Source organism: Onychostruthus taczanowskii, unplaced genomic scaffold, assembly GCF_017590055.1.
Source record: "Onychostruthus taczanowskii isolate IOZ18803 unplaced genomic scaffold, ASM1759005v1 scaffold44, whole genome shotgun sequence".
Taxonomy (NCBI): Eukaryota; Metazoa; Chordata; class Aves; order Passeriformes; family Passeridae; genus Onychostruthus; species Onychostruthus taczanowskii.
In genome coordinates this window covers 1,629,708-1,642,324 of record NW_024501903.1, presented here as the reverse complement: position 1 = coordinate 1,642,324, position 12,617 = coordinate 1,629,708, and the positions used below count along the sequence as shown (strand labels likewise).

The following is a 12,617-nucleotide window of genomic DNA, read 5'->3' as shown; positions in this document are numbered from 1 at the left end:
GGGTGGCAGATGAGACACACAGCCAGCAGATGAGTACAGCCAATCAAAGATGGAGAAAAGACCACCAAAATCAAGGGTCTGCCCTTGCTGTGAGTGGTTCAAGTCCAGCTAGGACTCATGAAGAGCTGCTTTACACAGAAACACACACACAAATCACAATAAAATCATCAGCTGGTACAAACCCGATGGCCAAGTTAATGTTTGAATTACAGCCCAACATAGGCTCGGCTTCAGTTTTCCAAACATGGGGTGTTCAAAGCCCCTATATCCATACTGAAGTTTGCAGTAAAAGTCAAGGTTAATTGTTCTGGACACAGGGAGCAAAAGGAGATAATTAATTTTCCAAGCTTCACTTCCAGCTGAACCCTTAGGCTGAGAAAGATGTGCCTTGCTCAGCCTCTGGCAGTCATGGCTCTTGGGGAATCTCTGGGCAAGGGATTGTTCTGCAGGTCAGCATCCAGATACTGGCACGAAATACAGGATTTTTTTTTTCCTTTTTAATATTTTAAAAAATAAATAGAAGAAGAAACAAAACTTTGAAATTTGTTCTTTAAATATTTCCAGCATTGCACGGATAGGACTTTAGTACTCTAGCCTGTTCGATCAGTAGTTTGTTTATTCTGATTCCTAGTTAAAATGTGCTCCTCCCTGCCTGCTTTTTCTTTCTGTACATCTTAAGAACACAGTGTATTCATCTGTAATGACTAAAAATCAAGCCCTGCAGTGTTCACTGGACATCTTTCCAGCATGGGTCAGGGCTCTCTTATTCCTCTTCAAACCTGAAATTCCCAGAACTTCACCAAAAACCTGTTAGCATCCTAACAGCTCTCATATTTAAGAAAAAACAACAAATGAAAACAAAGCAAGCCACACACACACAGACACACACACACAAAAATCCTCTTCCAAGAGCCTTTGTGACCTCCTGCTGGAGTGTCTTTGCCTTGGTCACTCTCTGAGAGCAGTGGTGTCTCCTGGAAATCTTTGAGGTGTAGGATTGAGTTGGGATGAGGGTGAGGAAGGTGAGTAGGAGGTCAGAGATAGTCATCTTCACTGGAAGGGGAGGTGGGATTGGAGCCCTCAAGGTCAGAGTCCATTGAACTCCCTGATGGTGTTCGGCTCATCTTCCACATCTGGGAGGCAAAGTTTCTTGCCCAGCTGCACGGGTATCCCACAGCCCTCAGCTGGTGAATTAGCCCCATGACCATGTGCCAGTGGCTTCTTGCAGTTCACTTGCTACCCTTTGCACTCCTCTGTTTGCTCATGGCTGTTAGCATCTGGCTGATGTACGAGGTCAAAAGATCATCCATCTTGTACCCCTGAAGAGGAGAGGGAAGATGTTACCGGCTTCTAGAATACAGCTTACAGTCTCTGGCTTGAGCCTCCTAAACACACTGGCTACCAGGTCTTGCCTTGCATATTTTCAGGTACATTTTGACCTACATTTCACCATTCTCTGTGAGTGAAATGTCACCACCACAAGGAACACTGTCCAAACATAATTTGCAACATTGAGATGGAGGAGCTCGCTGCTGAGGCTCACTACATAGGGAGCTTTGGATAGGGCATAAATTTTCAAATGGCCAGCAAAATATTGAATGCCTCATATTAGTAACAATTAATCCAAAAGGAATTTTTATCCTTTGTACTTTAAGATAGTCTAGGAGGAGGTTTATTGCTGTGATTGCTACTAGGGACAAGCTGGGTAAATTGTACTGGTTAAAGGGCTCAGGAGTATCCCTTGAGCCCATATCAGCTTTAATATGTTTTTCAGTCTAGTTACAGGGAGCAGTCCCTCATGCTCCTGATATAGCAACATCCCAAGCACCTTAGGCTTGCTTGTTTGCTGGATGATGGAGCAAGTGAGAGCCCTGATTCATTGAGCAGAGCCATGGGAAAATCAGAAAAAAAAACCTGTATCAGTGGCTCTTCTGAGAGACCACTTTCAGCCCAGAGAATTCCCGAGACACAACTTGCTGCTGAAGTCAGGATTTGGTCTAATCTTTAACACTTCTTACCAGGGAGGTCTCACAGAGCAGCTTGCTTCCTCTCACCAAGTTGCCAATGGTTATGTGGAAATACGTGTTGCCACTGCTCCAGTTGGAGATCTTGGTGAAGGGGTGAGTGATGAGAATATCCTGGTGGGAACACAAAACTGACACTCAACATGCAAGAGAGCCTCAACTTCCATGACGGGCTGTGGACACTTCTCATTGTCCCTGTTCACTTTCCATCACAGCAGGCCAAGGATGTCTGCTGTGATGAGACTCATTAAAATGGCAGATCAAGACTCCAGATCCTCCAGAGCTTGTGAAGGACTGCTACACTAGAATGACCATGCAGGTGGTGGAAGTAACTAGTAAGATCTCATACATTCTAACTCCTGTCCTATTTCCTGTGAAACGATTAAGGAAAGAGTGCGTGCACCCTCCAGGTACAGAGCCCTAATAGTTGATGCTCCCAACTCATATTTTGTTGGAAAAGTCTGGGCTGGCTCTGTGCAACAGTGAATTTCTGCCTCCAGAATATTTTCTGTCTATCCAGCCTTTTTAACCTGGCTTAAAGAGAACTCACTAAGTACTAAAAATCACGCTCGTGGGATGTCTCCCGTGAGGGCCTGGGGAGGGGGCTCAGGAGAATCTGGTGAACACCCAAGTTTTGCTTACCTTGGTTTTTGGATCAATGAGGCTGACTCCATGCTTATTGATGGCAATTAGGAGGATTTCTGGATAATTTGGCTCTGTAGTTTGCTGTTAGAAAAGAGATTAACTGGTTAGGGGACGTGTCAAGCAAAATCAGACCCCTTCCTATTTCCTCTCTGCCTGTCTTCTCCTGACAGCACTGGCTTCTACTGTCCTTGATGGAATTGTAGTGCCATGGTGGATGGTCTGGATTTGGTTTGTGGTGGGTAGAGACATATCCCTTGGAAAATCACAGGTTTCCCTTTACATTGGCAAAACAGAGAAGAGCTGTTGTGTGTTCAGCAGTACAGCTGTGGGAATAGCCCCAATGACTGAGATATGCTGAAGCTCTACAATGCTTCTGTCTGTGTAAAGAGACACAGCAGCAATGAACTAGTGTATTTGCCCTTTACCAATTCAGAGTATTGCATTTTTCCTTGTTTCATCAGGATTGTCCCAGTCTGGTTCAGATCTGGAGCCCCTCTGTGGTACAGGGCTCCTGATCTTGGCTAAAAGCTGCCAGAGAACCCCCAGGGCAGGTACCTTCACTTCAAAGAATGCTGATCCAAATGTAGGCCACTTGAAGATTATCTTTAGAAAGGCAAGCTTGGCTTCTTCTCTTGTTTTGCCCGCGTGTTTGTTGTAGTATGCCACGATGGACTGCAACAGAGAACACAACAGAGATGGAGGGCTTGCAGTACCTGGCACCAGGGATATTTGCAGGCAAGGAGCATCAGCTCCTTAATGATAGAATCATAGAAGAGTTTAGGTTGCAAGGGACCTTTGAAAGGTCATCTAGTCCAACTATCCTGGTTGCCTTCCAGTAGACCAGCTTGCTTTGAGTCCTGCCCAACCTGACCTTGATGTTTGGTTATAGCCTCTGCTCCAATAACACTTCAAAAATGTGCTGGCTGGTCACCAGAGCAGGGCCTGGAACCAAGGCAGATCCTTCTTAGATAAGCTGAGCTGGTGACTCCATTAAAGAGATTATTAATTGTGATTACCCAATTTATGCAGGAGAGGAGACTGAGAGACCTTCAACCCAGAGATCCTGATATCAGATAGGAAACAGAAAGCACTTATTGGACTATTTCTTGACAGTGAGACACCTCTAATTTTTTAAGGCTAGACTTTGCATCTGTGCTACAGCTCTCCATCCATAAAGCAGGAAGGATTATCCCTTCACTTAGTAGTCTGCATTAAATGACAGAACACCTCTTCACAAGAACATCTCTTAGCATGTTTCCATCTGGCTTTGCATCCACCAGTACAGCCACAGTCTCAGGACAAAGAAAACCTGGGGCAAGGCATGTGTATGTGAACATGCATGTACAATCTCTCCTCTTAGTGGTGCCAGGGAAGCTGAATCTCTTGTAAGGCTCCAGAAGGACCAGGTGTCACTGATTTTGGCAGTCCAACTTCAACACTGAATGTCAGACAAGTCACCTGAGAGACTGGGCTTCTCCCAGCCAGGCCTGGTGTATGAATCAAGCTGCTAGATTACCCTTTTCCAGTCATCTGGAGAGAGCTGCCGGATGAGGTCCTGAGGCACCAACTCCTTCAGGAGTTTGGGGATGCTGGGGAAATAGGACTTGTCATCCTCAAACTTGACCCGGTAGATGAGAGCTGCCAGCTGCAGGACCTCTTCCCGTGAGCACTTGTGGTAGCCACGCAGGTACTTTGGTAACTCCTGCATGGAGGAAAGAACAACAGAAAGGTAGAGAGGATGTCTGTGGACCTTCACCCTCACATGTGAAATGGAGTTTGTGGAGGTATCCAGCCCCTGGCTAGCAGACTGTTCCCCGGGAACATGTGCAGATGGACAAGCCTTTGCAACCTACTCCTAATCCCTCCCAAGTCTCCACTGCTACTGCAGAGTCCTGGCGCACCTGGTAATAGTGGAAGATCGAGTCTGCCATCGAGTCTTTTCCAGGCGTTGTGTTGGTCCACAGTTTTTTCATGAAGAACACTTGGTAGGTGAGGGAAGGCACTATACCTGTGCAAATGAAGCAAATGTAACAGCAACGGTGTGAGTATCAGCTGGCAATCGGTGTCTGCATCCAGCAGTGCCCATGTGCCACCACAACCTGCAGGGACAGGGGCATTCACAAGGCCAACTGGGCTCTGACTTTGCAGAAAAAACTACATCACTGCCATGCAAAGCTTTAATAAGGTGGAAAAAGTGTCTGGGTTCACTTGCACAACTGTACTTCATTGGTTGTACCCATGCCTAACACAGGACACAGGAGTTGTACCCTGGAGGCACCTGTGTCTTGCAGCCACTGGTAAATTCAGCAGAGCTGCAGCCAGTTCCACTTTTGATGTGGTCAGTGAGGTGAGATGAATCCCATCACTGAAACCTTCCTGCAGGCACTTCCTGGAGAGATGCCCTCCAGCAGGTGCTTCTCACAGGGGCCAGGACTAGCCTTGGAACAGAGGTTTTGCTGCTACTGGATGGACCACCTCCTAGGTGATGTCCCCAGGGATGCTGCAGAGGGCACCATCCCCACCAGTGTGGCCCAACAGATCACAGAAACACAGAATCACTGAGGTTGGAAAAGACCTCTGAGACTGAGTTCAGCCATTAACCTAACACTGCCAGGAGCATCACTAAACAGTATCTCTAAGCACCACATCATTTTTTTGAACACTAGAGGACAGTGATTCCACCACTTCCATAAACAACCTGTTCCAGCTTGTGGCAGACTATGTGGTCAATCTTGTTTGAAAGTGCTGGAGGGTGGTAGGAAGGCTGTGCGTGACCCATACTGGCAAAAAAAAAGTAATCATTACCATCTTTTGCTGGTCTTGCTTTCTTTATCCAGTCTGTCAGGTGTCTCACAAAGTCAAAGAAGAAATCTCCCTCTGGCACACTGATGACCTGGGGGACACAGCACATAATCACGAAGGCTGAGCAAATAAGTCATACAGTAAGATCACAGAATATCCTGAGTTGGAAGAGACCCAGAAAGATCATCAAAGTCCATCTTCTGGCCCTGCATAGGATATCTGTAAGAATCACACCATGTACCTGAGAGCATTGCACACACACTCTCCTTGAGCTCTGTCAGGCTTGGTGCCATGACCACCTCCCTGGGGAGCCCGGTCCAGTGCCAAACCACTCTCTGTGTGAAGAACCTTTTCCTAATATTCAACCTAAAGGTCCCCTGACTCAGCTTCATGCCATTCCCTTGAGTCGCATCACTGACCACCCCAGAGAAGAGATCAGTGTCTTCCTGTTCTCTTCCCCTCATGAGGAAGTTGCACACTGCAATGAGGTCTCCTCTCAGTCTCCACTTCTCCAGGCTGAACAACGCAAGTGACCTCAGCTGCTCCTCACACCCCTTCCCCTCAAGGGCCTTCACCATTGTCGTAGCCCTCTCTACCAGCTTTATTTCTTACTTTATTTCTTACTTTTTCTCCCAGTTCCCAAACAAGCAGCAAGACTCCACAGGCAGGGCTGGCCATTGCCCAGCCCATGTCCTGTAGTTGTTGCTCACTGCTTTGCACTTCTTACACTGATGTGTTATAAACTGCTGATGTGAGAAAGCCAATGCCAGCACCTTGCTTCAGGCTCTGTCTCTAATTTCACCCATTACTCCTTATTGCAGCTTGTTTCACCACAGCCCTTCCTTTCCCTTCCTGATGACTATCTCCATAGAGTTCTCCCAGTTGCCAGAGGCAGCTCTAAGCTGCACATTTTTCTCACTTAGTCCTTTCTTATAAACCCAACTCAGCAACAGGCTAGGAGAGCTTTGCCTGTCTGTGCTTTAAGTCTTTTGGGGTGACTGCTGTTAAGTCAGGGCTGTGGGACTGCAAACCTCACCTGCATCAGGTCAGATCTGATTAGGAATGCCACACAGCTTGTGGAGAAATGCATCTCACCACACACCTCTGGCCCCACCTATGTGTACCTACTGGCAAGCGGGTTGTCCTGGGTACCTCAGGGCTACCTCAGCCTCTGGGTGGGTCACTCACCTTGTCAGAGATTTTGACAAAGAGGCTGAAGCCCTCAGAGGACTTCAGGAGCAGCCTGTTGGAGATGTTCTGGCAGAAGTCCTTGGCTTTCGTGCTGGATTCCACCTCAAATGCCTACAAAGAGAGGAAGATCACCACTGCTATCTAAGGGTAAATTTCTACTTTTTGCTCTCTTTGAGGAGCTCCAGGTGCACATGCACAGAGGGATATAAATGCCCACCACCAGTGAAATCAGCGATACTGTGGACTGGGGATCTGGGCATTGGAAGAGATGTATGCAGAAACTCTGTCATGCTACTGCTGTACCATTGTGCTTTGTGATGCTGTATCTATATCTTGTGCTAGCTTATCCAGAGCTCTCCAGGCAATGCAAGAGATTTTTCTGATCTAACAGTGAAGTGTCAGAACTCTTTGCTTGAGGGAAGAGGGATAGGAAAGACAGAGTGAGAGACCTCCAGCCTGATTTGTCCCAACTGTCTCTCCAGTGACGATGAGGAAGTCAGATGCCTGGCTTAGACTAGGTCCACGCCAGATGCCTGGTTTCTAGATAGTTGAATAGAGGGAAAATGATTCCTCATGTTTTATGGGTGTTTAGAAGTCTGTCCCATTCGTATGCACATCCCAATTCTGGTTTTGCCTTTTGAGCTGTGCTCAGCATTTACATTGCCTCAGTTTTGCTCTGCCCACTTATTGAGATTCAGCTCATAGCAGTTCAAGGAACTTAAGCTTCTGACTACCACATGCACAACTGAACCACCAAGCCACCAGGACCCACGTTCCACATCCCACGAGAGTCTGATTGGGGTTCAGTGCTGCTAATGCTCAGCACCACGTCAGTGCAGATGCACGCTGTACTGGAATGATGCTACTCTGCCAGTCCACCTGGTGACTTCCATGGCCAAACGGATCACAGCAAACCCGTCCAAGTGTAGAAATCCCCACAGCCTCCTTCTACTGGCTCTCACACAGATGCATGCATATGAAGTAATGTCATGCTCATTGCTGGTCATGTAGGAAAAAATACTCAAAGTGATGAGAAACCCCAAGAGTTCTCTCAGCTCTCCGTTACAGATAAACAAGGGCACTTCCAGCTGCTGCAGGGGAATCATCCTTTTCCTTCCATGGGTGTGGACTGTTTTACAAATAAATAAACTTGGAAATACACAAATTTATTTGTACCAAGGGGTATGAGGGAAGGGAGAGATGCAAGCCTCATAGGAAGACTATTCAGTAGGTGAGACAGAAGTATCTGCAAGGACATGCCCATCTGCTCTGGCATCAATATGACTAGCTGCCTTACCAGCATGTAAGGTGCTTAGTGAGAGCTTCCTGAGTGCAGGTATGATTTTTGTGTCATCTCAGGTCAGAAGGGGTAATTTCAGTCACCTACTTGCCAGTCCTGCAATAGTCTGCCCATTTCCCAGGGGGGCCCATCATGCCCTTTGGGTATTGTTGGGTGGACAATATATGTTGGTTTAGGCTCCAAATAACTGAGAGCCAAGGTCTGTGAGCTACTGTGAGTGAATGGATGAGCCCATCCAGTTTCCCTCTTTCTGCAGTCATTCTCTAAAGCCTCCAGTGAACACCAGCAAAGCACCCATGCCTTGAAAAACACAACTTGCAACAAACCTGAGTAGACAAGGATGGATTTTCCTTGCTAGGCTTTGGCCCAGAGGCTTCTGGAAAGGCTGAGTTTTTCTGAATCAGAACCAATACTAGCCTCTTCTGAGATTTTAATAAGAAAATTGACAACCATCCTGACAGAAAAGAATTTCCTTCTCCCCCACTTACCTCATCAGTGTCATCAGGGAAGTAAACCTTGTGGAAGATTTGGGTAGTTTTGTGCTGAATGGCTTCTACTTCTACCAGATGGGGTGGGTATTTTCTGGATCCATTCCTGCAAAACAGGAGGTAGTAAGTGTCACAGCATCATCATAGCAAGAATCCTTTTTTTAAATCTTCATTTTTTAATGCATATCCTTTTTGAGTAACTTCAGCTACTTTCTCAATATTATTTTTCCTCCAAAAAATAAAAAAAGTGACTGAAATGGACCTGGATGAAGTTGATTAATTTCTGTTTTTATGCACTACTTATCAGTAACCCAATGTCCCTTGCAATCAGTTTGGTGGAAGAGAGAGAGGCTGTGAGCTTTCACTGTGCCCCCAGTCACCAAAATATCTCCCAGTTGTATTTTTTCACACATATTTGGATGTTGTGGTACAGTCAGGACTAGAAGGTCTTCCAGTGCCATACCTCAAGGCCTTCTGGAGTCTCTGGATGCAGTCTGCTGCCAAGGGATGATGTTTCCGGGATTGCAGGAACCTCTGGACATGGGGCAGGAGGATGTTACTCGGAGGGAAAAGGCCTGTACACAACCATAACAGCTCCCATCCTTTCTCTTCACTGTATCTGCTCAAGAAGAGACCCAGGAGGAAAAAAATCACTTGTGGCACAGACACTTCACATCTGCTTTGCCCAACACAGTCTAGTGTATTTGGGCCAAGGGGAACAAGTAACTCTTACTTGATGTGGTTGTCTGTGAGCTGCTTGAGGGTCTGGCAGTAGATTTCATCCTTTAGGGGTTCAGCTTTCAAGGCACCTTCAAATATTTGGTCTGTCAGCTCATTGACTGAGCGGGTCCTTTTGGAGGGGTAGTCACCCATATATTTCAGCACAGGTGGGAGGCAGGAGTCAAGGATGAGCTAACTGGGATATTTGGTGAAGGCCCTCTGTTGATGGTGTTGTTAAAGACATCCTAACATGACTACAGAAGTGACTGCAAAGGGATATTCAGGCAGCAAACTCTGTTTCCAATGCCATGTGGACTCATTGGGGCTGTGGCCATCCACAGCAGGTGCAGAGAGTCAGCTGAACCAAGCTAGAACAGTACAGTGCTAGTGTGTGTGGACCAGTAGGACTCAAGAACTGGTCCCTGAATCCTCACTGATTAAGAAGTAGACACACCTCAGATTTCAAGGCTGTTTAAGGTACAAATTTGTGGTGCAGACCCATTTCCAAGCCTGTGACATGGTCCCACAGCCCTCAAGAGGGACCACAAACCTTTCTTTGGGCTTTGCTTGGCACCCTAAAGAGGCCCTGCTCAGTCCTTTGCTTATCAGACCTCTTGCCCAAGGGGACTCCCAAGCAGAGGAAGGATATCAATAAAGGCCATACAGGCTTCTTGGGACAGCTCCTCGCTGCCCAGGATCTTCTTCAGCAGTGGCTGTTTGATGGGCTCGCGGGTGTAACACCACAGCTTGTCCTTTCCACGGCTCTTGGTGATCATGACCCGGCTGAGGGTGTGCTTGGGAGGTGGTCTGGTAGCAAATGCAAAGCAAGAGGTGGAGAGATTACAGGGATGATAGCAACAGCTTGTGGCCAGTTTTCACCTAGGACAGTTTGCTCTCAGCACCTGGCTAATGAACTCTTACATCACAAAGGACATCACAATTTAGCAAGTATCCAGCTCCAGTTCTGCTCAAAGAGAACCAGTGTGCTCTCCTATGGCTCAGAAGAGTCTCTCATAGACCCTACCGCAGCAATGACACCACAATCACCTACCCTATCCCAAAAAGCTTCTAGTCACAGGAAGAATGATGGCAATGAATGGTCAGGGCAGCCACACTGAAAGAATATTACCTAGCAGTATAAGCCTGACAAGGGCAAGACATCTCAAAGGATCCAGTCTGCCTGTCTGGATTGCCAGCCCATCCAAACAGAAGTGGGAGCTTTGATCAGCTGCATTCAGCAGTGGTGCACATTTAAATTTTTAGAACTGAGATGAAAATGTCTATATAACCTAAGCACATCCTCCCACATAATATTAAATTTCAAATTGCTACACCTCTGATGAGAATAAATCCTTTATAAAACCTTTTCTGTGGAAAAGCTGCAGCTCAAATGCCATGACCTAAACCAGAGGTTGCCATTGTACAAAGTCACACAATTGGGTATTCAGAGTCTTTTCCAGTAGCAAAATTTACCTCTCTCCTAAGCTACCTGCAGATGGACTACTATAATTTTTGAGAATGGTTTAAAGAAATCACCTAAAATAGTCATAGGAAAATTCCTCCAAAGTGTATGGCTTTACTCTTTCTTCACTGTCTGAAACTGCCATCTGAGAGGTTCTGATAACATCTTGTCGTTGGTCAGGGGTCATTGTGACCAGGGCCTGTGGGATGAAAAGCTCTCTGTTACCTGGTGTATTTGAAATAAAATATACCTGATGTATTCAAAGAGAGGAAGCAGATACAAAACAAGAACTGTAAAAATGAGAATAATCCATCAATTCTCGTTAACAGTCAGTTAGAACTGTGCAGTTGTCATTTCTCTATGCTATTCTCAGTCACTGATGCAAGAAATAATAAGTATTTCCATAGCGTGGATCACTTCCTAAGGAAGATAATGTGCTCTGGAACCTACAGCTCCATATGTGAATGTAGCAGTTCCTTTTAACCACAGTACACCCTTAAGCAATCAGGCCAGCTGGAAGGATTTAGCACAAGACATGGATATTCCAAGTCACAAGTTTGTCGTGTCCTGAGTACCAAGGTCAGAAGAAAGGCTGAGATCACTTTTGTCTTGGACAACATGTCACCTCTCTCATCCACTTTGGTTTCTGCCTTACGTTCAGGGAGACTCTGGCCAGATCTAAGCCCTTCACAAAGGCTTTGATCTCCCTGGACATTGTACCAAGTTGTGTAATTCCAAAAGACTGCTTACCACGATCTCCAACGGAGGCATGGTGACGGTGGGCAAGACATAGACGGAATCAGTTGGGAAATCCCCTCTCTGCTTGGTCCGTTCATTGAACCCATTAGCCCACCCCGAGTTCATCACTTGTTCTCCTGTGTCCTGGTCCAGAACTATCAGGTCTCCTTTAAGGAAGCTGAGGAACCCAGATTCTTCTCCCACTGCAAAAAACCCCAACCATTGGTTAGAACTGTTGGTTTTTTTCCCAAGCTCCTAAAGGAATATTTAATCTATCTCTGTGTTTACCACTGAGCTGGGCTATTTACTTGCCTGGATTTGGGTTGTCTTGGAGAGTGACGACATACTTGGATCGTTTCCTTAGTCCTTCAAGGAAGGTCACCACCAGATCCCGGATATCCTCTGCATTGTTGGAGGTGAAAGTGTATTCATCACCTTTAATGGTGGCCAGGGTGAAACTCTGCCCTTGCAGCTTTCCTCCTCTAGGATATATTTTTATAGGAGACATAAACATGAAACATAATGACATCCAGAGGCAAAGCCTGAAAAAAGACTGATCTATGGTGAGATTGTCAGCCAAGTCTGTTCCTCCTTACCTGCTGCTTGACACAGCTGTGATCTCTGGGAAAGAGAGCTCTAAGAGAACCTGCTCCTGTTCATCCACAAAGTACACCCCCGTCCAGTTGACAGCTACAATCACATCATTTTTAGGCAGGCTTGGCCCTGGGGTTAAGACAAGATATTCAATCAGCTCATGAAGGGTCTTAGGATACAGAAAATGTTTCAAAGGAGGATGTAATTATCAAAAAGCTCTGTGTTTTTTTAAGGGAGAGAAATAGTGGCAGACCCATAGCCTGAGCCATTGCTAATCAGGATGCAACAAAAAATAATGTGTCCAAAAAAGATGAGCTAGATGGTCCTCTTCTTGTCTGTGGAATCCCTATCTTTTCTTCCTTTTGCTTTAGAGCATCTTGTGCTCTGCGGATGTGCTCTACTGACTCACCTGAGAATTTGAAGGCTTCATAAAACCGAGAAAACAGCAAAGGCCACTTGAAACGTGCAAAATCCACTACTTCTTCCTTAACCTTTTTTGGGTCTGCCCTCTTCTGAGTATAAATTCCCTACAGAAAAAGCAAACCACAACCAACATGAAGCAAAACACAGTTATATCCTGGAAGAGAGCAAGGAAAATCAAACCATGTAACCTGAAGATCTTGGAACAAATATTAATGGAAGTCTCAGTGGTG

At 46.1% G+C, this 12,617-nt stretch overlaps 1 protein-coding gene across 3 annotated transcripts in view; it reads right to left on the bottom strand.

The window, feature by feature from the left end:
- Nucleotides 1-926: 926 nt before the first annotated feature.
- MYO7A (myosin VIIA) overlaps nt 927-12,617 on the bottom strand; it is a 60,084-nt gene continuing 48,393 nt past the window's right edge. The window contains exons 32-48 of one of the 3 annotated variants that reach the window (XM_041414091.1): nt 12,374-12,491; nt 11,967-12,093; nt 11,683-11,852; nt 11,383-11,573; nt 10,707-10,831; nt 9,820-9,977; nt 9,184-9,337; nt 8,914-9,069; nt 8,451-8,556; nt 6,660-6,773; nt 5,475-5,562; nt 4,571-4,677; nt 4,186-4,371; nt 3,225-3,341; nt 2,667-2,750; nt 2,019-2,138; nt 927-1,319 (exon numbers count right to left, since the gene is read on the bottom strand). In XM_041414091.1, the coding sequence (XP_041270025.1) occupies nt 1,230-1,319; nt 2,019-2,138; nt 2,667-2,750; nt 3,225-3,341; nt 4,186-4,371; nt 4,571-4,677; nt 5,475-5,562; nt 6,660-6,773; nt 8,451-8,556; nt 8,914-9,069; nt 9,184-9,337; nt 9,820-9,977; nt 10,707-10,831; nt 11,383-11,573; nt 11,683-11,852; nt 11,967-12,093; nt 12,374-12,491 (2,211 nt within the window). In that variant the 3' untranslated portion in view covers nt 927-1,229. Of the gene's footprint in view, nt 1,320-2,018; nt 2,139-2,666; nt 2,751-3,224; nt 3,342-4,185; nt 4,372-4,570; nt 4,678-5,474; nt 5,563-6,659; nt 6,774-8,450; nt 8,557-8,913; nt 9,070-9,183; nt 9,338-9,819; nt 9,978-10,706; nt 10,832-11,382; nt 11,574-11,682; nt 11,913-11,966; nt 12,094-12,373; nt 12,492-12,617 lie in introns of all 3 variants that reach the window. The other 2 variants (XM_041414092.1, XM_041414093.1) reach the window with 2 other exon arrangements.